The sequence below is a fragment of the Malania oleifera genome, chromosome 8, assembly GCF_029873635.1.
Source record: "Malania oleifera isolate guangnan ecotype guangnan chromosome 8, ASM2987363v1, whole genome shotgun sequence".
Classification (NCBI taxonomy): Eukaryota; Viridiplantae; Streptophyta; class Magnoliopsida; order Santalales; family Ximeniaceae; genus Malania; species Malania oleifera.
This window is the reverse complement of record NC_080424.1, coordinates 93,816,011-93,841,805: the sequence shown is the minus strand read 5'-3', so window position 1 is coordinate 93,841,805 and position 25,795 is coordinate 93,816,011. Positions and strand designations below refer to the sequence as shown.

General features: G+C 33.9%; 1 protein-coding gene across 3 annotated transcripts; it reads right to left on the bottom strand.

Annotated features, from left to right (window-relative positions):
* Nucleotides 1-4,846: 4,846 nt before the first annotated feature.
* Nucleotides 4,847-11,572, bottom strand: LOC131161903 (seven transmembrane protein 1-like). 3 transcript variants are annotated; one of them, XM_058117921.1, is made up of 12 exons: nt 11,153-11,524; nt 10,975-11,017; nt 9,355-9,381; nt 9,120-9,227; nt 7,974-8,080; nt 7,648-7,837; nt 6,128-6,220; nt 5,830-5,928; nt 5,522-5,542; nt 5,373-5,431; nt 5,196-5,286; nt 4,847-5,093 (listed from the first exon to the last, which is right to left on the bottom strand). In XM_058117921.1, the coding sequence occupies exons 1-12, from the start codon at nt 11,413-11,415 to the stop codon at nt 4,989-4,991; spliced, it is 1,206 nt and encodes a 401-aa protein (XP_057973904.1). In that variant the 5' UTR covers nt 11,416-11,524; the 3' UTR covers nt 4,847-4,988. The 3 variants fall into 3 exon arrangements, with proteins under 3 accessions (XP_057973904.1, XP_057973905.1, XP_057973906.1); XM_058117922.1 differs by lacking the exon at nt 5,522-5,542 and having other exon boundaries at nt 11,153-11,572; XM_058117923.1 differs by lacking the exons at nt 9,120-9,227; nt 9,355-9,381.
* Between the last annotated feature and the right edge of the window lie 14,223 nt (nt 11,573-25,795).

Genomic DNA, 25,795 nt, shown 5'->3' with positions numbered 1-25,795 from the left:
GAATTTCAGTATATATATTATCAAAAAAAAAAAAAATTTTTTAGCAAGTCGTTACAATGTATGTTACTTTTAAATATGTTTATTCAATAAATTATCAGACAATTTTTACAAATACGATTTATATACAATATATGCTTATGACACATCAAAATATCCATGTTGTCACACACTAATATTAGTTTATTTCCCTCACTGAGAGGTGTCTCACTCCATCTCTAAAACATTTCAGGGAATCTAGGTAGAGGAGTGGATAGAGCTCCGCGGCGTTAGTGGTTGCCCGATCTACCCTGCCAGAAGGGTAAGTCGCTATGCTAGAGTTAGATGGATTTTTGGGTAGTGACCCTAGGGAACTTTATGATCATTTTGGGACGTGTGTATATTTATATGACTAGGTTGTAAAACTCTGGTATTGTATTTGGACGGTTGGTTTGTTATGTATATGATGTATGTTTTTCGCTGCTAGGGTGTAAATGATATATGACAGGTTTATTCCGCAGTCTCCACGGGTGTGGGTGGATTATGTTTATGGTTATCATGAATATTGGCATGCTATTATGTGAAAAAAAAAAAGAATATATAGTAAATTAGGCAGGTCGTTACACGAAAACTATCCATTTTCTGCTTATCAGAGTTAAATACTCCTTAAACAGACTGGCAGAGTTGTATATACAGGAGATAGTTAGAATGCATAGCATGCCAGTGTCCATAGTTTCAGACCGAGACACATGGTTCACATCCCGTTTCTAGAGGAGTTTGCAAGGAGCCATGGGTTCACAATTGTCATTCAGTATAGCATTTCATCCTCAGATAGATGGATAGATGGAGAGAATGATGCAGATATTGGAGGATATGCTATGTGCATCTGTGCTGGACTTTGGAGGCAGTTGCATATAGTTTATGCTACTAGTCGAGTTTGCTTATAATAACAGTTATCAGGCTAGCATTAGGATGACACCATTTGAGGCATTATATCGCAGAAGGTGGCGATCCTCGTTATACTAGGATGACATTGGGGAACGACAATTTCTGGGGCTAGAGTTGATACAACAGACTCAAGATAAAGTTAGACTCATTAGAGATAGGATTAGAATAGCACAAAGTTGGTAGAAGAGTTATGTAGATACTCGCTGACGAGAGTTAGAGTTTGATGCAGGAAACCATGTGTTTCTGAAAGTGGCACCAATGAAAGGAGTTATGAGATTTGGGAGGAAGGATAAGCTAAGCCCTAGGTATATTAGATCATTCGAGATTCTTGAAAGAGTGGGTCCAGTTGCCTACAAGTTAGCTTTACCACCAGTTCTATCTAGAATCCATGACGTATTTTACGTTTCTATGTTGAGAAAATACGTCCCAGATCCCTCCCATGTAATCAGTTATGAGGCACTGGAGTTTGGTGATGCCTTGTCTTATGAAAAGTACCAATGCAGATTTTGGATCGGAAAGAGCAGGAGTTACGCATGAAAAGCATTCCATTTGTAAAAGTATTATGGTGCAATCATGCAGTAGATGAAACTTCTTGGGAATTGGAGGAATAGATGCGCTAGAGATACCCACACCTGTTCAGTGGGACTCAGGGTTGAAGGTATGTATTTTGATTTGTATAGTGTAGTTTAGGCTAAGAAGTGTTTTGATTTTGTTTATAAATGGTTTTGGGAGAATTTTATTTAGGTTATTGTAATCTCTCAGGACCATAAATGTAACCACGGTATTCATCTGCCATAAGTGAGGGTTATTAATAAAATAGTGGTGTTTCTCCTTAAGTATGGAAATGTGATAGATAGTAAATTTCGAGGACGAAATTTTATAAGGAAGGGAAAATGTAGAGACCCATGAAAATATAATAATAAAAATAATTGAAAAGGGAGGAAATTCGATTTGGTGAAGACCAAACCGTAGACGGTTTGGTGAGGAGCGCAGAAAATCGTCGACAGTTTTCTTTTTACCGTGGGTCGGTAACAGGTAAAATAGTAAAAAGGGACGGGTTAAAGCCCAAATATTCGACGATTTTGTGAGAGGTACAGAAAATTGTTGACAATTTTCTCTACAGTGAGAGGTATAAGAGAGTCATGCGATCTCATTTCTTTTAATAAAACAAAATTTTATCTTTCTCTCTCTTGGAACCCTATGGCTCTCTCTCCCTTCTCTCTTTGATTTTGGCTTCATTTGAGCCCGAATCAATGATCCGGAACCACCACGAGATTTGTGGGAGAATTCTCTACAACTTAGGTGGAGCAGATTTTCAATTTAGGATTTCGGGGCACCATTCCAAAACCAGGGTAAGTGGGGTATTTTAGAGTTTTAATGTTAATTGGAGTAATTGGGGCCTAGGGAATACCAAATGTTAATATTTTGAAAGTTGCGTGGAATAATTTGAGGAAAAATGAATTTCAGGATTTTGAGTTATGAATGCCAAGGAGCGTAGGAATTTGGGTATTTTAGCGAGATCTCAATAAGCCAAGTAAGGGGAATAAATTATAACAGTATATTCTGAAATTACTAGTTGAATGAATATGTGAAAAGGAAAATATGATATTTTACCTTCGAATATTATGATATAAATATTAGACGACATTGTCTGGCATATGAGTAATACTAAAATGTGATGTTTTGTGATATGAAATATGATTATAGAAATGTTTTCTATAATGAATGGGGAAATATGAGAATATGTTATGTATTATTGAGAAATGTGGAAATTTTTGGAATGAGATATATACACACACACACACACACATACTATTATGAGAATGGAATGGGTATTGAAAAGATGAGAAAGAAAAAGAAAATGATGTGAATAGTGAAATGTGATATATGCTATTGTGATGAGATATGAATACTGAAATGTGAGTATGAAAATGTGAATATTGTAATGTAAAGGCTACAATGAAAATGTTGAAACGTGAATACTATAATATGAATGTGAAATATGAATACTGGAATGGTGAATATAGAAATGTGGAAAATTGCAATATGAATATTGCAATTATGAATACTGGAATGTGAATGAGAAATGTGAATGATGAAATATGGAAATGAGAACCCTGATAGATGATTGTTGATATTGAGTACGATACCGTTGCTAGTGGTGATTACGTGCAATCACACAAACTTGTGGAGCGTGTGGTGTGATAGTCGAATGAGCCAGTGAGAAGGGTAGTTTTGCCCCTTGGGTCTGAACCAGGGTTTATGGCAGGCCATTCGTACTACAGACGAGTATATGGATTGTTTATTTTGATCTAACTGGGTAGGTTAACCGCGGTTAGATCTAGCCTTCGAGCCGCACAACCTTGACCATGGGAGAAAACATGGCGTAGAGAATATCCTCAGGATAGCCATGAATTATAGATGTGAATGTATTAGTTACCGAGGACACTCATGTGCTAGATGATGAAATAAAATTTAAAGTGAAAAGAAAGAGTGTAAGTTTAATAACATAAATAATTAGGACGAAATAAAACTCTCCGCTTGAGGGCTTACTAATTAAGGTGAGTGCCTTGATAAGTATTAGTTGTAGCCGAACCCGAGTTAATCAGGTAAGGTTACAAATGATATCAAAGTATAGGGGAGCTATATATATGGGTGTATAATCTCCCCTATCCTCGATAACTTTCGCTAATAAACATGGGTTCATTGTGAATGAGATTGAAAAAAGGAACTCAAACTTTTAAAAGCTTGTGTTATATATCTATATGACTATAAATGCAAAATTGGTATATGACTATAAATGCGAAATTGGTATATTTTTCTCAAAAGGTATTATTACTAAAATAAATATATCTTATGATATAATGAAACTCATACTACCACGCACTGTAAATAATTTATTCCGTCTTACTGAGATGTGTCTCACCTAAATATCTAAATATTTCAGGGAACCGTGATAGGTCTGGAGATAGAGTTCCGAGATAGAGGGGAGCTGATACCCTGATTAAACAGGGTGAGTGTTTTTTAGGTAGGGATGTATGTTTCCCTTAGAGTTTGATTGATTTTTGGGAGTATGTTGGATTTGTATATATGTATGGATGTTTAGTACTTTGGGTATTTGTATTTTGAATGGTTTATAAATGATGACTTCCGCTATTAGGATTGTTTGCATGACAGTTTACCCGGTATCCCACTTCGGGTCGGGTTATGTTGATGCGGTATCAGAGATTCTGACGTGGCTGATGTGATGGTTGAGTATATGTGAATATGTTTTATTCATATTAGAAAAAAAAAAAAAAAAACGGTATGAAAAGTCGAGGCATCAAATTTTTGGATAGGAGAAAGGGCTAAATTTCAAAATTCAACAAATAGACAAAGCAAAAAATTAGTAGGGGCCGATTGACTGCTTCACGTAGGCAGTCGACCACTTAATGTTGCTAGCTTGAATTTAGGTTTTTTTTTTTTACCTTTTCCTCAAAAATTTTAATTTTTTAATGATACATATACACACACTCACATAGGATATATCAATGCTGCAACCATTCAAGGTGCTTTAGGGTGCTAGACCTTTTATATTTCAAATTAGAAAAATTTAAAAAGTCTGTCTTCCTTACCCACAACAGTACTCCAAGACGTACCGGATCTTTTAAAAAGAAAACTTCTCCTTTATTTTGCCTTTTAGAAAACCAAAATAAAGTAATGATTCCATTTTAAATAAAAGGGTAAGTAAATAAACCAAAAGATAGTCATTTGCTTTAATTTACTTCAGTCACAAAATGTTAACAACCAAAACAAGTCCTCTACACCCATTGTCAACACAATTCAATTGAGATTCAAAGAAGTACTTGATAATTTAGAGATTATCAAATTAACCATAAGATCAAAACTGCCTATTAAAGTCTTCTAAAAAAGCAATCAAATCTTAAATCTAAAACTCGAGATGATCCATCCATTCACATAAAATCCTTCAACATTTGATGCAATAATACACTCCTCCGCACAAAAACTAGTAAAGTAATATACAAGATATCAAATGTTTAGCATATTTTGTGTGACAACAATCACTAAAGTATAGTAACTTTGTTTGCATCCTCATGGCTTCTACAAAATTCTCCCGGCTGCCTGCTCCTTTGCATGACATACTTGTAGTGGATGTATTGAAAAATTATCTAATTTAATTTCATATTAAGTAAAACAGTCGCATCCCTTAAGTTATTGGACAAAAATGAAAACTTTTATTGCTAGCAATTCAACATTATAGTAAAGGATACAAAGAAATCAAGTGCCACACAAACTATGGCATCCAACAACCAAGGCATATTTGCTTCAATTTTCTCCCATTCAGTGCTTCTCACAAGAATGCTGCATTTGTTCATATAAGATATGAGTGCATATGAGGGGGTTGAGAGAGAGAGAGAGAGAGAGAGAGAGAGAGAGAGAGAGAGGACCTGCCAACATAAGTGACATTGGCCGTTAGAGCAAAAATGAACATAAGGGGATTCAAGCCCTAAGGAAATTAAAAATAAAAGCTTAATTTACGTATTTAGGTTGAGCTAAAAATTGCACAAAGTCTAAAAAAACTTTAAATTAGTGTTACCTCCACACTCCCCCTTTTAATCTAGCAATCAAATGCAAACTTATTAGATATGCATAAAGCAAGAGAAATAAGAAAGACAAAAAATGAATGTACACAAAAATGAATCAATAAAACAAATTCATCCAAATCAATAATCATGCATTTGGAAGCATAGCATAGAGGTCTTGGAAATGAATTCATGAACAAAATGACAATTTTAAATTCATATAATTTCAAATCCAAGCTCTCAAGTACTGTTGTATAAGTTTTATTGTGACCAAGCAATGCAATGAAAAATAGAGGCATTTAAGAAGAAATCAAGTACTCACATTTAACCATATTTGAGGGAAGCGTCCACCCACATATATGACTGCCATTAACCATCCCAACCATTGTCCTAAGGCATTTCTGTTGAAGTCATGTTCATGCTACAAACACACATTTCTTATAATTCACGTGCACACAACACAAATAAAATAATTTGGAGGAATTCATGCATGTTAACACACAACACAATTTTATTGCCATGTAAATTATGACTACAAAACATAATGTGATAGAACCCTAAAAATTATCAATGAGACCATGGGGGAACACCCTTCACAATACTAAAAAATTATCTCAAACCTGTAATAGTGTTCGCTTCGAAGAGGTTGTCATCATGCTCTTGCCTTGAAGGATTAGGTTAGCAGAAGTAGCAAGGAAGGCCCCGCATCCCACCTAACAAAAAAATATTATAATATTTGTTAAAAGAACGAATTACAAACAACAAATTAAATAGTTACCTAGTTGCATTTTATGAATTGTCTTTTCAATTAAAAAGATAGGGGCAAAGTTTCCTTTATTGACAAAAGAAAGTATCTAAAACTCATTTAAATGAGCATTGCCATTTTAATCTGCACATACCCAATTATTTTCTCTCACAATATTTGTTGCTCGAAGATAAATCATCATAAAGGGGACTAATTAACATCAATCTTGATAGTTATTTTGGCTATACATACATAATTATTAAAATTTTTGTAACAATTGAATATATATGCATTTTTAAATAAGAAAAATTATTTGCCTATTTTTGGACCAATATCAATCACACATAATCATTCATACACTTGCCAATAAGAAATTGAATGCAATGGGTTATATATGCATTGATATAGTTTTATGTTCAAATGGGGAGACACCAAAAGGTTATCTAAGACAAGAATTCACAAAGGATGATGAGAGGCAATGCTCTCTAAGAGATTGTCAATATTTTAGTCAATCGTTATAGAAAAAAGAATGAAAAGATAAGTAGTCTATTGGAGGCCTTTAAATGGACTACTTCGGTGCTAACAAGTGGTATCAAAGTTGACGGTTCGTAATTCTGGGTGAGCGATATCATAAAAAGTTGAGACATGAAACTAATTCTTCTGACGTGCTAACAGTTGGAGGACCAAGTGTGTGATCGAGACCAATAAAGAGCATCTAAGCCTGAGATGGATCTGAATAGGGTCAAGACATGGGACGCTGGATTGGTTTGGAGGCATGTAGAATGTAATCCGATACACGTAAGACGTCAGTAGTAAGACTCACTTGGGCAACTATTGGAGAATTGGGTTACTCATATAAGGGAGACGATTTCCGTTTAAGGGGGAGCAGTTGAAACTCACAAGTGAGGGGGAGATTGTTGAGAATTCCACTTGTGAGTTTGTCCGAGTAGATAATGGGTACTTATATGGTTGAGTCTAAGACATAATAGGCTTAAACTTTTGAATCAAGTTGGTGCTCACTAATGTGTGTCAAACCTACCCATGAACTACTCTGGTACTAACATTACCCCAAGTCGATTACAAAATAAAGGGTCAAGGTACCCTATGCGCACACACATACATATGATTTGCTTGATCCTTGGTAGAAAATCATGCAACACATAGTTAACTAGGGTAACGACCAATGTTAGAGAGTTAGTTGAATATATATATATGTTCGACCTTCCTTATATATTAGACAACCATATATCAGTTCTTCCACTGTTGTGGTACACAGTGAAACATAGACCAATATTTCACATATCTGATCGAATACTTGTGTCAAAAATATGGGCTTTAATATGGGTTGCATCATGTGATTAGGGCTGTTTTAAATGAATTTTTATATACACGTACCGAATGTGGAATTTTTGGAGGCTGACTAATGATAGACTTGGTGGGGGAGGAAGGCGGAAGTGGGCTTGGGTCATCTTCGTCGTCGGAGTCGTCCCTGTTGAGCTGAAGAGCAGCAGGGCCACTTCTAGCCACTCTCAAACAAGAGTATTGAAATGGTGGGGTGTCACTCCCAGCCAATGATCTTGCTGATCTGAATTCATAATTTAACAGATGGATTAAATTAAAGAGCAAAATTAAACATATATATATATATATATACATATACACAGATTAAAAAGAAGCAAGATAGTTAATTAATAAGTTCATATATATATATAAATACGTACGTGTAATAGAAATCTCTTTGCCTAGGCATTTCAAGGGGAACTCTGGTCGTGGGTTCACTTGGATCATCAAGCAGTTTGAGTTTTGCAGCATCTGAATCGTCTTCCTCCTGCGGTATATATAAAATAAGAAAATATATTTATCTTATGTTTAAGAGAGACGGTATATGTTCTTGGGTATGGATTTATGTGAATTTTAAAAATTACGATGTAATATAAAATTATATTCAATTTTGTTCCAGTCCATCTAAATTCAAATTTATGACTCAAAATCTACACTCCTAAATGTAGTATAATAGCTTAATTAGATTCTAAATTTAAAAACTATGCAATGAAAGCCTATTTAGAATTTGAAAAATAAAATGAAAGGAAATTTTGAATGAATCTGTTTTTCATGTTTGGTTGTCAAGAAAAGTAGGAAGGAAAATAAAATACATTGCAAATCAATCATATAATAAAATAATTTTACACATTATCACATTTGGCTTTTCTTAGTTGTTTTTTAATTCATGTACTAGATCAATATTTTACTTTCAATAGTATTTTGATACTAGAGAAAATGCAATAAAAATGTTCTTTTGTAATTTTCATTTCCTTTTGTTGCCTAAAGATTCACAACTTCATATTGTTTAAAAACTATCTTAAAAAGTGAAAAAAATAAAATATATGGTAAATTAATAGGCAACATTTGAATTCACAAATAATTATTAGCTTTTAATTTTTTTTAATATCACAATTATATTTAAATAAAATTTTGTTTTGATAATACAAGATGTAAATAAAAAAAATATGGTGTTATCCTCCTTAATTATTTTTTTTTTGTTTTTTTATTGATAACCCGGCGACTTCAGCTATCATCGCGTCACTTTTGACATTATGGTGCAGCACCAAATTCGAGGGGTGAAAGTCGTCCGTCCATTGACACACTCCTAATAATTCATCGGAGTAAACTCTAAAAAAGGAATCGAACCCGTGATCTCGGGGCTATTAAAGTCACAAGTCGTCCTTACCATTTAAGCTAACCTGACTTGAGTTTTTTTCTTCTTCTTTCTTTTCCCGGACACTAGCTAGGAGTGATGAATGCATGAGAACATAATAAGTAATTAATTAATTAATTAAGGAGAAGAAGATTAGTGATGGCACAATAACCATATTATTGTTTGCTTCAATAATATTAGATGGGCGCTTCCACCATTGACGGATGTGGTCGTAATACACGCACTGCACCACCAATACTACCGTCGTTACAGTGTAGAGCTGTAGATCGAGCGAATAATTAAAAAAGAATGCAGAAAAAATCAAATTAATTAATGACTTTCTGAAGCTGATTAATTAATTTAAAATTTTTCACTGATTGAAAGAGGTTGGAAGGGTTAATTTTTACCAATGCTGTGTAAAACTGGGTAGGCAGCTGCATGCAATATCACACAAGAAATAACGTCAGCCACAAATACACTTGCATGTAATTAATTAATGAAATGCATAATATGCCATTGAAGCTGATATTTAATGTTTGTTAAGAAATCAAAACAAAATTATATATGTATATAGTTCCTAAACATGAGCAATTAATTGGGTTGTAATATTACTATTTTCTATTTTTTTATGTAATCCGGGGATTGCTGCCACCATCGCGTCACTTTGGACATTGTGGTGCGGTACTAAACCTAGGCCGGGGGTGAAAGTCGCCCGCTTATTAATGTACCCCTGGTAATTCACTGGTATAATTTCTTTAGGGAGAATCGAACCCGTTACATTGAGGTCACCAAAGTCATAAGTCGCCTTTACCACTTGAGCTAACTCGACTAGGCTTTTTTGAAAAGTAAAATTTGAGCTCAAACATGGGGAGCCCCCGATTGAGAAATTGGCTAGTTTTTAACGGATTGATTGAATTTCTGTAGGTGATGTATAATCGATGATACCTTTTTATTTAGTGGATGATAGAAAATGACTTCTCAATTTTTAAAAATTCTATATATATATATATATATATAATATGCAGTATATTGCGTGAGCATTTTGGGTTATGAAAAAAATATTAAATATTTATTTTAAATTATGTATATAAATTATTAAAATGTAAAAATTACTATTTACAAAATCTAATTTGTTCATGTGTATGGTCAGATCTAATCTATTAAATGAACAGCGAACATATAAACTAGTTCAATTTTAAAAATATTGTCACGCATTAACTTAACTTAAATTTCAATTCATATTGTGTCAAACATGTAAATCACTATATTTAGAGAAATGTTTAACTTTTTGTTTTTTGTTTTTTGTTTTGTTGCCTCTTTTATATATATATATATATATATATATATATATATATATATATATATATATATTTCACCATGAAAAATTTTAAGTCTCTTATGTGATTTGCTATTTATTATATATATCATGCTAGATATAAAGATAGCATACATAATAAACGGTCACATAATAATATTTGTACTAAAATATGTATATTGGGTATCGTTCATGCTTCATCGTATCGAGATATTTAATTGGCTCATTATTAAATAATAGTTTATGAATGTCACATCATGATCATAAAAAAATAATTATAATTAGGTTTCCAAAAATGCATTTAGCTAATATCAATCTTGACTATAAATGGACCTCGCACCAACAATCATTTTTTTAATACCACTATAGGCATAGTAAGTATATGCATATGCAAGCAAACATTGATTAATCATTTTTTTTCTTCTACCTCTCCTCTATAAAAAAATAAAAACAAAAAAACAAAACAAAAAACAAAATGTTTCCTTAGTAGCAGGAAGCAAGCTAGCTAGCTACTTAATTCCCCTGCAGAAATTAAAAGCATGCTCTTGAATTCATCCTCCAACAAATGGGATTGAACTTTGAAGAGATATGTATTGAGCGACATTAATATTGATTAAAGGGTTTTGGATAAAAAAACAAAAAATATTGATCAATCCGAAGTATTATATATATTTATGTGTCCTTATGCATTGCAGTACGTATTAACTATTACCGTAGCTGGTTCAAGTACGCAACCCACAAGATTGAAAACATCACTGCATGGAAAGGGAAAAATAAATAAATAAATCATGGAAAAAAATATGGTATGGATCATTGGCTTAACTTGTTGCTTGCATTATATACATACAAAGGGGAAGAACAAAAATAAGAGATGGGAATTGATGAATTACCCAACAACCCAAGTGAGAAGGAAGAAGAGAGAGACACCATGGCCGGACTTTGTTCTGAAGTTGGTGATGATCTGGGGAATTTCGGCCACTCCCCAGCATACCAGACTCATCACCCCACATCCAAACGACACCGAGTCCCTGAAATTGCACACGCAGTCCTTGAAATACATTTCAACCCATTCAACACAATCTCCCTTCTTCGCCTTTCCACACCTGTACTCTATTTCTACAGCAGGCCTCATCATCATCCTCACCACCATCATATCTCTCTCTGAGGCTGTGCATGCTAGCTACCTAGCTGTTCTTATTGCCTTTATATACACAGATTTCTTTTTCTCCATCGGTAGCTTTAGCCTTTTGGATGGAAGCGGAGAAGTGAGATCGAGTGGGTGAAGAAAGAAGATGTGGAGGGGACCGCGCGCTGGTAGTCAGTGTAGCAATCAATAATTAAGGTGGGGAAGAATATGCGGAGACTCTACAAAGGCCAGAGAAGATATGCTCAAGCATCCACCAATAGGATATTCCGCAGCATACCTACTGCTCCTTAAAAATAACCTCTTCTCTCTTCTCTTTTCTATCCTCGGCTTCGCTTGGTTCATCTTTCTAAGAGAAGAAAGGGAAAGAAGATTGAAGTGCGCATGTGCCGAACGGAGTATGTATTAATTCTCCACATATAGGATGATTATTTGATTTGACTGATCGATCATTTCTCCTTTGTTTCTTCTTAATTAGCCATCACTAGATAGCGCCTAGTTGAATCAAGTTGGTGATCGAAAATTAAGCGAGCTGGGGGAGCATTAATGCTTATATGTGTGTAGTGTTTCAGAACTGACCTAGTGGGAGGCATAGAAAAGCCCAAACCGCACAAATTACCCATGATCCTAATTATATATATAGAGGGTCATTATTATATAATAAGGAATAAGGAATGAGGATGATCAATATTTAAGATTGATAGACAACAACTTGCTTGATTAATTTCTAGACTAAGTATTCACATAACTAATTATGTACTCAAAATCTTCAAGCTCTAATAATTAAAATGTGCAGTGAGATATGATTATTTGTCTTGTCAACCAAAAATTAATTAAGATATAAAGGTTAAAAAAAAAAAAAAAAGATAAGAGATTATGCATCGTATGTAACACAGCAACTCCACAAAAGTTAATTAATTCAGAGCATGATGATGGCATTTCAACTCAACCATGTGCCACGATGGACCTTCATCCAATCCATGCGTTTTCACTTATATAACAAGTGAAAAAATTAATAATATGCTAATGAAAGGATCTTAATGAAGTATTAAACATCTTCATAAATCTTACATGATTTTAAAATAAAAGTAGAAATATCAGCTTTATCAAATGTAAGTATAATTTGCAGTTGGCTAAACTTAGGTCTTTAACTCTGATAAAATGATATGATACGAATTATCATCTTGAAATCTAACAACTTTATAAAATCTATCTTCACTTTTTTTTTTTTCACACTTAAATTTCTTTTGAATAAATTAAATTACATTTTATTCATTTTATCAAATTTAAGTTCCTTTTCTATTGACGTACCAGACACGTTAAGCTATTTTATCTGCTTTATACAAGTAATTAGTATTTGAGGAATTTTCGCTCGGAATGAGAATGTAAAATTTATTTCCCTATCTACCAAACGCCATTTCAATGGTGCAATAGGAAGTTTCTAGTGCCTAAAATAAATACACACGCCTATGTAAAATAGACGTGCCACGTAGATAAGTGATTGGTACTGCTGACGTAACAAGTCACGTGGCACATTGGAAGCCAGGAAGGGCGTATTTGTACCAAACCTCCCACGATAAGATGAGCATGAATCCCTCCCCAAGGCGACAGCAAATACGGCGTCGCCTCGCAGCACTCAGACAGGTTTTCTGTGGCGATAATGTTACGGTGGCCACAGCCTACTTCCTCTCTCCACAACCGTTGATCTCGCAGTACAACAATCTCATCCGTCGGATCGACCCAATTCAGCACCGAGTGCGCCGCGTCACCAACATGTCGCCATTGAGAGCGCAGAAGTCCTCTTTATTGCTTCTGCTTTCACGGCCGACGGAATGCTTGCCTCCGTGCGGCTGATTAGGGCGGGCATGTCCAGTTAATCAAACTATATCTTTAATAGAGTTAAAATTTTGATTTTTTTTTTTGTAAAAAATATAAATTAAATCAAATCTAATTAATCGATAAATTAAATTTTAGCTAACTAGTTTTAAACTCAATATTTAATTATTAATTTAAATTAAGTCGTTAAACTCAATTTAAAATTTTAAAATTAATATAAATTAATTTCCATTTCATTATAATAAAATTGTAAATTTTAAAATTAAAATATTAAAATATAAACATCAACAAAAAGTAATGAATTCAAAAACTTTAAAATGATTATATACAAAGTTTAGAATCTATAAACAAAATTGACAATCCAACTTTAACTCTAGGAAAATAATACAAAAGTAACTAACACAAGTTCTAAATTACTATTAAATATAATTTTTTTTATTAAAATTATTTAAATATAATATAATATATTTCTATATATTTATTAAAATATATTTATTATGCATCAATTATTTATTATGTATCAATTCAACTAAGCTAACCACAATTATTGAATGTTTGAATTGAAAGCAAACCGTTATGTAAAAAAAATTAAAAATTCCCAATCAAAGATAAGGTGAAAATAATTAATCAATTTTTGGTTTGGTTTAATTTGATTCAATTTTACAATTTGGTTTGATTTTTGACTTTTCTTACCTACCCCTAGTGTCTATTCAATTTTAGTTTATAGTTGCAAGAGAAATGCTTGTAACAAACGGGCGTTCCACATATGATTTGGAACCACTAATCACAATAGTTGGACCTATTAAAATGCACAAGACCCATATTAATACGGTCCAAGCTATGTATACCTCTTACTTTATAAGGGTAACATGATCCATCTTATAATTAGTAGGTTCCAAATTTACAACAAGGATCTATCTTTTACAAGTCTTTCTCTATTTATGTGGAAAAATATTAAGTATTTTTTTACAACTTTACAAATATGTGTTTTGAATTTGGTGCAGTCTTTGTTCGGGTGCCACCAAATCATAACTCAAGCCTCTAAATTTGATATTTTTTTCTAGGTCCCAAACTTCATGTCGAGGGATGATTTGTGTGGTGCTCTTTCTTGGTCACGTCAAATTCAAGTATATGAATGTGAAGGACTTAGAAAGGTTAGCAAGTGATTTATATGTGGTAATTTTAATAGAAAAGTGGTGTTAGTACTTCAAAAAAATATCAATAGCACAATACATTAATTTTTTGTTTATAGATATTTTGCTTTTTTGTATGCAAGTGAAAAGTCAAAGAATAAAATTTTCATTTAATGTATGATAAAATAAATGCAGGTATGGTATTTTTTAGTGTGTCGGTAATGTTTCCTTGCATATTCTGATGTTTAGATTTTAAAATATTATTATTGAAAGTGTTGTATTTGAATTTTAAAATCGATGAAAATTATATATAATGATAAATATGAAAACTTTTAGTTTACATTTGGAAGCATAGATTTCAATTTTAGGTTTGTGTTAATTTAGACAAAATATTATATAAAATTGTACTACATTAAACTTTTTTTTTTTTTTTTCAAATCTATGGTATGAAATGAGAAATCCATATTCCAAACACTAGCTCATTGTATTGAACAATTAATTGAGTAAACATTAAATAAATCAAAAATTATAATTTAAATAGATGTTTTAAATAGACTAACTATGCTATAAGATCAGAATGTTGGGCGACAAAAAAACAGAATATCTAAAATGTAAAAGTTGTCAAGATAAGAATGCTTAGATAGATGAGTGATATAACATTAAAAGATAAATTAAGGAATAAATATATTCGGGTAAGTTAGGTATAACTCTTATAGAAGATAAGATAAGGGAGAGACGACTCAAATGGTATGAACACTCACAACGTAGGCCACATAGTGCGTCGATGAGGAAGAGTAAGTTAGTTACTATGGAGGCAACACAAGGGGTAAGGGTAGACTTAATATAACTTGGAAAGAGATAGTGAGTAAGGATTTAATATCCCTAAATTTGTCAAAAAGAAATAACCCATGATCGCATAAATTGGCGAAAAAAAGATTCATATAACTGATCCTACCTGGTGGGACTTAAAGTTTGATTTTGTTATTGGTATTGTTGTAGTTAATTTATCAGTAAAACTTTCAAACCAAAAAATTCTTGTAAATATAAATATGTAAATGAACAATAACAATTACTTGTTAAATCTCTCTTCCAAACAAGTCAAAATTCTCTTGTTCTAATGGGAGCCAGGGAAGAAAACAATGGGCTTGAGGCCCAAATTGAGTACAAAATTATGTTCTGTACTCAGCTACCTAATATCTAAAACGGGCCAAGGAACTAACTTGGTTCAATGGTGGGAACAAAATTCTACTTTAAAATACTATAAAATAAAAGAAGTTTTGTTTATATTTTAATATAACTACAGATAAATACCTCAAACTATTTGAAATGCATAATTACATTAATTTTATTTTAGCATGATAATTTATTATAAAGTACGATATTTTTTAGAGTGACATTTTAATAGTACTAATAATTTATTTCGCATGTAAAAAATAAAAGGGACTGAAATGAGATGAAGTTGATCTTTATAATTTTATATAATTATCATGTATTTTTTTTTATTTCATTTAATTTTTTATTTTCGCTAATTTCATTTTTATATGTCAATTCCCGTTATCTTTACCAGAGATCGACAGGAGAACAATTGGGTCAAAGCTTAATAAGTTCCGTCTTCCTTTGAAAATATATACAAGGAACAATTATTTCATGTAAAATTTAGATTCAACTAATCACAAGATGACGTTAAGTGAGATATAGGGATTGATGTAGGTTCCAATTATGTGAGTCCAAATAAAATTTTTATTATATGTATCCAATTATTAAGTCTTGGTTGGTTACAATCTTATCCAACTTTAAGAAATATGGCCTTGCGCAGCTCTTGAATAATTCAATTGTTGTTTGTATCCTTTAATCAAAGCCCACCGCAAAAGGGGAGCTGCCTTGTTACTATTAACCGAATTTTGGGAGAAGTTTTAAATTTAGATTTTATATAATTTTAAATATAATTTAATATAAAATTATAATAAATATTATCAAAATTTATATTTATTTAAATTTAAAACCTAAATTCTATACTCTTAAATGCAACATTACTTATAAAAAACAATTGATGTGAAATTATGTTTAGAACGTTTCATTTTGTTAGCAAAATAAAATAAAATAAAATAATTAATAAATAAAAGTATCCATTAATTAAGTGTCAGTAATGAATGAAAATAGATTTTTAAAATTAAATTAGATATAAAAAAATATATGTATGTGTAATTCTATATGTATATCTATACAAATATTTAGTTGCATCAAGATGTTGAGTAATAATAACCTTTCATGGAAAATTTTAAAAAAATATTGACAAGTTTTTAAAAGTTTGGAGTTTAGAATTTAAACTTATACTGTATGATTTAAACATTAGATATAAATAAACAATAAAAATTTTCATTAAATTGAATACAATTTATGAAGATATTTCACCATGTGAGTACTTGAAACAAACAAATGAGAAGGTTAATAGAAATAAACTTTGCATAAGTTAAAAAAAATAAAAAATTAAGGCCTTTTTAGTTATAAAAATAGTGAAAGTTAAGGAGTTATCCCAAGAGAGGGGGTGAATTGGATTATTAAAATTTCTTTTAATTCATTTCGTGAATTCTTAACCTCTTGTTAATCTAACAATCACACAACCAAACCTTATTTGGACAACCAATCAATACTTCAACACAACACAAAATTGGTTTATACAAGTTCAGTGGAAATTTAATTAAGTTATAAACGTTTATAAATAAACGTAAGTATGTAGATTTTTAGATATTCTTCCAACAATTTAATTCAAGCAAAATGATTAAAAAAAAAAATACACAAGTTAGATTGATTCCAATAATGCTTTGAAGATTTAGCTCTTTAATAACTCAAAGTAATCAATCACAAAATATTCAATCAAGATATAAAAACCAGCTCTTATACAAGTTTCAACTTTTAAAGTCCTGTATATATGAATTTGATTCAAGCTTTGTAGAGAATGGATTTTGTCTTTCAAGATGATAAGCAATATAACATCCACACTCTTCCCAAAATTCAGATTTCAAATGAATCTTCAGTAAATAGGTTTCGGGTGTTGACCAATCAACATACTCTCTTATGGATTCCGCAATTAATATTGATCAACCAACGTACTTCCTTTTGGTTTCCGCAAGTCCCAAAAACAAATTAATCTTTAGTTTATTTAAAATTCAATCCACGTAGTTTTTATGATTAGGAAATTTAAATCATCCACACAGTTGATATATACTGGAAATTAAAGAGAATAGGGAAAAAGAGTGACATCACATTTTTTACGAAGTTCGACTTATCCTCAGCCTACGTTCTTGCCTTTGGTCAATACCACTAAAGGATTCCACTATGCCGTTCTTTTCTGGACGGAACAAACCTTTTACAAGTGATACTCCATGCTCAAACACTCCTTAAGTAGGCTAGAGCAACGCTTCTCCAAGTGATACCCCATACTCGGTCACTCCTTCAACAGGCTAGAGTAAGACTTCTCCAAGAAATACCCCACGCTCGGTCACTCCTTCAATAAGCTAGAGCTACACCTCTCCAAGTGATACCCCGCACTTGGTCAACGATCCAACAACTTGGAATCGTCAAAAACAAAGAACAATAACTGCGTATAATGACACTCTCACAAAGAGCATATTAGTACAAATTCAATCACTATGTTCTTCAATAATTAAATATCAATATGAAATACAATGAAACTCAAGAGAATTTATCACCGAATTCCTTCTATATAAGAATTAGCAACTCAGAACTCAGAGGTAGGATGGATTAGTACTTCATAAATTCAGCACTTCAGTTGAGCAAAGATTTGAGCAAGATAGAGCAGTAAGCGCTTTCAGCTAACAAACATATTTTTCAATTCTTTTGTTCTTGGTTTTCTTAATTTGATTTGCAAAACCACTTATTTATAGGCTTCTAAAAGTGATTTCGTGTTGTCCAAGTTTACTTGAAGTATTCCTCAAGTTTTCATTAATTTTGGGGCACAAGAAACCTTAATTCAAAATTTTAAAACACTTAAAAAATTAGCCATTAAACAGTGTTTAGACGACTGAACTATCAGATTCTATCTTCTAATGTTCCTTACAGCACTGAAAATTATAATCTAAACATAGAGTCAGACGACTGACTTGCAGATTCAGTCTTCTAAAGTCCCAGCTCAGACGAATGAACTGAGGGTTTAGTCTTCCGAGGGTGTTTTGCCTATTTTGTGTTTCAACAAATAAAATTTCAGTAGACTGAACTAATTCTTCAGCCTTCTGAAGAAATTCTTCAGACATCTGAAGTAAAACTACAGTCGTATGGGTAGACCAACTTCAAAATTTTCATTTTTGGTTTCTAAAATCCTTTTTGCTCTCTTGCTTTGATTTCTTATAAAACATTTTTCGAATTTTGAAATAAAGTCTCTAAGTCTATAATTAACCCTAAAAGAGCTTTCAACATATTTCACAAAGATATTTAAATACGAAGTACTTACATAAAAAATTATGATTTTGACATTCTAAACACCTAAGTCTTCATGCTTGTCTTTAGGTTCTCTTGCTTTCTCTTTCTGTGCCTCTATCTTGTCTTTAAGCTTTAATATTCTTTAAGATTTTTAGCAAGTTCTCTTTAACATCCATGTTCTCATAATCTTCAAGCTTTATTAGGACATCTTTGAAACCATGCCTTGACTCTTTAAGTTTTATTTGATCATCTTTCTTTGAAGTATAAGTTTTGAATAATCCTTATGAGCATTTAACCTTGTATTAACATACTTGAGCCCTGAACTTAACCAAATATGTCAAGTTCATCTTATTTGTTATCATTAAAACAAGATTTTAAGCCTTGTAATGCCAACAATCTCCCCATTTTTTATGATGACAAATAAGGAGCAAAAAATTGAGTAAGCCTTAAAAAGGCTTCCCTTTTCAATAAGCATCATCTTAACAATATTTGATATATCAAGATCAAGTTCAATATTAATTTTAATATCATGCTCATATATCAATAATCATATAATTTAAGATCACGATACCAATATATCATCTTAAGCATGCAGTATCATGCAATATTAATGCTCATATATCAATAATCATATCATTTAAGATCACGATACTAATATATCATCTTAAGTATGCAATATCATGCTCAATTTTTTCCCAAAATTTCTCCCACTTTTGACATCAATCAAAAAGAGTAAGATATCAAGAAAAATATAAATATTAAGGCATTAAACAACCGTAACCAAAAGTTTGCATTCATTATGCATGAAAAGATAGACAACAAGATCCAAAGTAGCATGAGAAAATACAAAAGATTGTACATCATAATTTTCAATGATTTCCATTAATAAACATAAATCATGATATCATTATTTTAACAAGTCTATCTCCCCCTGAATGAAATGTATCTTATATTCAATAAATTCATATTTTCATTTGTGATACCAATTGGAAACTATGTATTTATGAAGATACCAATTGTGCTTTTAAATTTATCATGTCATGCTCAAATATTAATTTTATTTACATGTAAGTGCTCATAGATACCAATATTAAGAATAATACCAATATCATATCAATATCATCTATGTCATAACATGCTTATGTTTATCCGTTAGTCAATCATGCAAGAGATAATGTGATCTATCATTAGCATGTAAACTAATATGGTCAAGAATTAATCTCATACTCATATATCAATATCATATCAATATCATTACATGCTCATGGATACAAATATGTTGTTGTCGCGACGTCCCGGACCTGGCCTAGAGAACCAATCTCTGGTTAAAAATGGGTTCGGCTTGCGAATTGGGAAAAATGAATGTGTATTTTGAAAATGTGAATTTTCGTGGAAAATGATGTGTGGTGGAGTCGCCACTAACCTTTTGAAGTGTGGTTAGAACACTTGATTGCTATCCCGTTAGGGGTAGAATCGGTCTGCGTCACCAAAGTCGGGCTCGGGAGTATGGTTACGCAAGGGGAAGGTCTTAGCACCCCCTACACGCCCGTTCTTACGAACGTTACCAGATTAATAAAGAGTTTTCCCGAAATAAATGTAATAAGCCTTTAAAGATTACTCCCTTTCAAAAGTAAAAAAAAAAAATGAAAATACTATATAGGTATTTCCTCAGAACCGGGGCAATCCAATACCTTAAAGAGCCAATGCTCTTGGTTGCAATCATCGGGAAGGAAAATCGAAAATAGGATACAAAATACGCTCCCGGGGATTTTGAAATCTATAGGTTTTTTCTTAAAGTATCAAAAATATTATTTCGGGAGGTTTTTGAAATTTGTTCGGGATTGAAATGATTTTTTCTTGTGCCTAAAAAGATATTTTTATGATTTTCCTAAGTGTGAAAATGATTTTTGTGATTTTTCCCAAACTTTCAAAATAACACAAATGAAATCAGTTGAAATCAAAATGTGAAAATATTTTTGGAATTTTTGAAAATTTCGTGATTTTTGTGAATTTTATGGATACAACAATAATATACAAGCGAAATGGAGAAAACCGGGGTGAACTAGTTCGGGAATGGTGAGCCGGTCAAACGTTGACCAGTTTGGGGGAAAAACCAGTTTAAGGTCTTGGTCGAGACCAATGTTCTTTCGGGGTTTTCCAATGTTCTTCCGAATACAACCGAATTTTAGACAACAATCATGAAAGTCATAGTTTTAAAGATATAACTTTAAAATGTATTTTTGAAAATTTTGAATGTAAGGAAACAAATCTAACCTTTACCAAACATGTTGGAAACTTTCTTGAATTTTCTTTAAAAGTTTTCAAATGTAAACAAGTTTCAAAGCCTTAAAAATTTTTGAATTTTCTTTGAGAATTTTTCTGAATTTTTGTGTCTTTTATGAAGTTTCCCTTTTTTTTGTTTTTTTTGTTTTTTATGGGTTAAAAAGAAGCTATTTAAAATAAAATAAAAAATGAAATAAAATCAAATAAACCAGCAGAGGCCGGTTTGGGAAAGGGGGCGGAGATGTAACATAGGAAGAGAAAGTTCATTGGTTTTACCTATCGTCTTTTTCTCCTCCGGTCTTCCTTTCCTGTCTGTGAATCTGCAGGAGTTAATCTACAACGTCTTCCCGATGGTTGTTCTTGAGCTCTGACTCAAGGCACTACGGATTACCTTCTTCGGACGGGGTGACTCGGCACCGGTAGGAAACGGGATCAGTCGACCGCTTGATCTTCTTTCGTTTTCCTCTACTCCAGTCTTCTTTTCCTATTGGTGAGTCTACTAGGGCCACTCTACAGCGTCATCCTGAGAGTTGTTCTTGAGCTCTAACTCGAGGCACTACGGAGTGCCTTCTTCAATTAGGGTGACTCAGCACCAGTAGGAAACGGGATCAATTGACCTCTTGATCTTCACTCAAAAAAAAAACTAACTTCACAAACTTATAATAGAAAACTTCAATATTTGAAATCTTCTCCTTACCACCACTAAGAACTCTCCTCCCTTTGTGCTTGGAATGAGAGGGCTATTTATAGGCTTAGCTTGGGGCAAGCATAGGAAAGAAGACATAAGGGAGTGATGATGGGGGAAACCAAGTATAGGGGGAAGAATGATGAAGGGAAATTAGCATGAAAAGAATGATAAAGGGAGGAAACATGACATGTGGTGAGTGATGATGGGAGTGAACAAAGTATGGGATGAAGAATGATGAGGGGAATATAGTATGAAAAGAATGATAAAGGAAGGAAACATGACATGTGGTGAGTGATGATGGGGGGAACAAAGTATGAGATGAAGAATGATAAAAGGAGATAACATGACATGTGGTGAGTGATGATGGGGGGAACAAAGTATGTGATGAAGAATGATGAGGGGAATATAGTATGGGAAGAATGATAAAGGGAGGAAACATGACATGTGGTGTGTGATGATGGGGGGAACAAAGTATGGGATGAAGAATGATAAGGGGAATATAGTATGAGAAGAATGATAAAAGGAGATAACATGACATGTGGTGAGTGATGATGGGGGGAACAAAGTATATGATGAAGAATGATGAGGGAAATATAGTATGGGAAGAATGATAAAGGGAGGAAACATGACATGTGGTGAGTGATAATGGGGGGACAAAGTATGGGATGAAGAATGATGAAGGGCATAGTATGGGAAGAATGATAAAGGGAGGAAACATGATATGTGATGAGTGATGATATGGAGACAAAGTATGCTTGCTTTTGATAAATTAAAATAAATAATAATAATAATAATAATAATAATAATAATAATAATAATAATAATAATAATAATAATATGAGGGTTTTAGAAGCTATGCGGAGCCCATCGGATATGTGTGGGGCCCACGCGCCATGTGGGGTCCATAAGCCGTTTGAGGGTTACAGGAACCCGAGCTAGCAAGGCACCGGATATGTGGATCCGAGCTAGTGTACCAAAGGGGGTAATGTGCATCGAATGTAGTAATCCGAGCTAGCGTACACAGAGAATTGGGGCCCACAAACCATATGGGGCCCAATTAAGATATATGGGGCCCACCAGCAATATGGGGTCCACGAGCCATTTGAGGGTTATAGGAACCCGAGCTAGTAGGTGCAAGCATGCCAAAAGAAATAACGTGCATTGGACGTAGGGATTCGAGCTAGCGTACCAGAGGGGGTAACGTGCATCGGATGTAGGAATCCAAGCTAGCGTACCAGAGGGGGTAACGTGCACCGGATGTAGAAATCCGAGCTAGCGTACCAGGGGGTAACGTGCATCGGATATAGGAATCCGAGCTAGCGTACCAGGGGGTAACGTGCATCGGATGTAGGAATCCGAGCTAGCATACCAGGAGAAGTGGGTCCCACAAACCGTGTGGGGCCAAATTGAGATATGTGGGGCCCATAAGCAATGAGGGGTCCACGAGCCATTTAAGGGTTATAGGAACCCGAGCCAGCAGGCACAAGCATGCCAAAGGAGCTAACGTGCATCGGATGTAGGAATCCGAGTTAGCGTACTAGAGCGGGTAACGTGCACCGGATGTAGGAACCCAAGCTAGCGTACCAAAGGGGGTAACGTGCATCGGATGTAGGAATCCGAGCTAGCGTACCAGATGGGATAACGTGCATCGAATGTAGGAATCCGAGCTAGCGTAGCAGGGGGTAACGTGCATCGGATGTAGGAATCCGAGCTAGCGTACTAGGGGGGTAACGTGCATCGGATGTAGGAATCCGAGCTAGCGTACCATATGGGGTAACGTGCATCGGATGTAGGAATCCGAGCTAACGTACCAGATGGGGTAACGTGCATCGGATGTAGGAATTCGAGCTAGCGTACCATGAGATGTGGGGCCCACAACACATGTGGGCCCCAATGGAGATATGTGGGGCCCATAAGCCATGTGGGACCTACAAAGATGTGTGGGGTCCATAAGCAGTGTGGGACCTACAAGGATGTGCGGGGTCCACGAACACCGTGGGACCTACAAGAATGTGTGGGGTCCACAACTAGTGTGGGACTTACAAGAATGTGTGGGGTCCACAACCAGTGTGGGACCTACAAGGATGTGTGGGGTCCACAAACAGCATGGGACCTACAGGGATGTGTGGGGTCCATCAACAACGTGGGACCTACAAGGATGTGTGGGGTCCACAAACAGCATGGGACCTACAAGGATGTGTGGGGTCCACCAACAGCATGGGACCTACAAGGATGTGTGGGGTCCACCAACAGCATGGGACCTACAAGAATGTGTGGGGTCCACAGCAGTGTGGGATCTACAAAGAATGTGTGGGAAGGTTTGCCATGAGGTCTCCTTGGAAAGGCCTGGTTAAAATTGGGGTGTCTACAGCTGTCATGCTCAAGTATTAATTAACATACTTATGGATACCAATGTTTTTCATAGATACCAATACTAATATCTTATCATGCCAAGATTCATGCATTATAACTATACTCAATAAGTAGCCCATTTTCTTTAAAGGATAGTGAATCGCTCAAATAGTAAATTTCAAGGACGAAATTTTTATAAGAATGAGAGAATATGGAGACCTGAAGAATTGTAGAAATTAAATAATAAAAAGGGAGAAAAAGGAAATTTTAAAAGGGTTCGCAGCAAGATCTCGTCGTTGAAGCATTCGTCAACGAAGAGGCTTATTGGGATCGTCGATGGTGACACGTGTCTTGTCAACGAGGAATTACCAAGAGGGCTGTTTTAGTACCTAAAATTCATCGACAAGAAATAAGTACTCATCGATGAGCCTCCTTCTTGAGCTTGTCGACGAGATGACGTGGCTTATCAACAAGTCTACATTTTATAAATATGCTGAACTAGGGTTTTTGACGAGAAGATTTTGCATGTAAGGTTCTCTCTCTAAAATTTTCACCCTCCTCACCTTCTATCTAGCATTCTGGCTCGATTCTTCGTCGGATTGACGATCCCAAGCCGCCACGCTACTCCTGGGAAGTTTCTCTTCATTTCTGCAGGAGTGGATTGTTGGTTAGGCTAACTTGGGTACCATCCCAAAATTTGGGTAAGTTAGTTAATTTTAGTTTTATTGGGTATTTGGTGTTTCTGTATTGAGGAGAATATATTAGGAAAGATAATACTGAAGTTTTGTTAGGGAAATGTTAATTTCAAGGTGTTATGCTGGGAACAGTGCAGGTGTAAGATTGAGTGTTTTGTGGACTTCTCAGTAAGCCATGCAAGGGGATAAATTAAGTCAGAATTTTTCATTAAATTATTTATTATTTTTATAGAAATAAATTTTAGGAAAGTACGTATATTATATAATTATTTTTGGGAAATACTATTATGAACAGGGATATGATTTAAATGTGTTTAATCAGAAAATATGATTTTGGAACAGATTTTACATTCAGGAGGTTATCCATTTTTGTGTGGCATAAGTTTAATTTCCATATAATTATGTATATAAGAATAGAATGTTTTTCTTAGATCAAGCATGATATGATAGTTTTCAGGACAATTATAAAACAATACAAAGACTATGATTTTATGATTATAATATTAAACATTATAGAAAAATTATGTTCAGTATATTATGATACGCCGGCGCAGATGCCATGATTCATGTTATTTTATGCCAGCGCAAATGTCGTAATTCATGTTATGTTATGTCGGTGTAGATGCCGAGATTCATGTTAGCGCAGATGTCATAATCATGTATGATAACATAGAATTCATGAAATATTAACATGACAGATATTATTATGAAATACGAAATAGTTATGCTCAGTATATGAAACATATTATATGTTATTAGAACCCGAATGGTATGGTTTAGTTCAATTTTAGGAGCACGGTACCGTAGTTATATGTTCAGAATTATGGTAGTGCTACCACACGACAAGTAGTGTGGGAGATGGTAGTCAATGTGGCTTCAGTGTAAAGTGGAGTAGTCCCCCTAGCAGCCCGGGACCAGGTAGGGGTGGGCCCATCGTACTAACAGACTTATGATTGATCTAGCAT

Coding starts and splice junctions, on each gene's coding strand:
- LOC131161903 (XM_058117921.1), bottom strand. CDS start 11,415: ATGATGGTGGTGAGGATGATGATGAGGCCTGCTGTAGAAATAGAGTAC. Junction 9,382..10,974: donor GCGTACTTGAACCAGCTACG/GTAATAGTTAAT, acceptor TATTGCATGCAG/CTGCCTACCCAGTTTTACAC. Junction 5,094..5,195: donor GTGTGGCACTTGATTTCTTT/GTATCCTTTACT, acceptor AAATTAAATTAG/ATAATTTTTCAATACATCCA.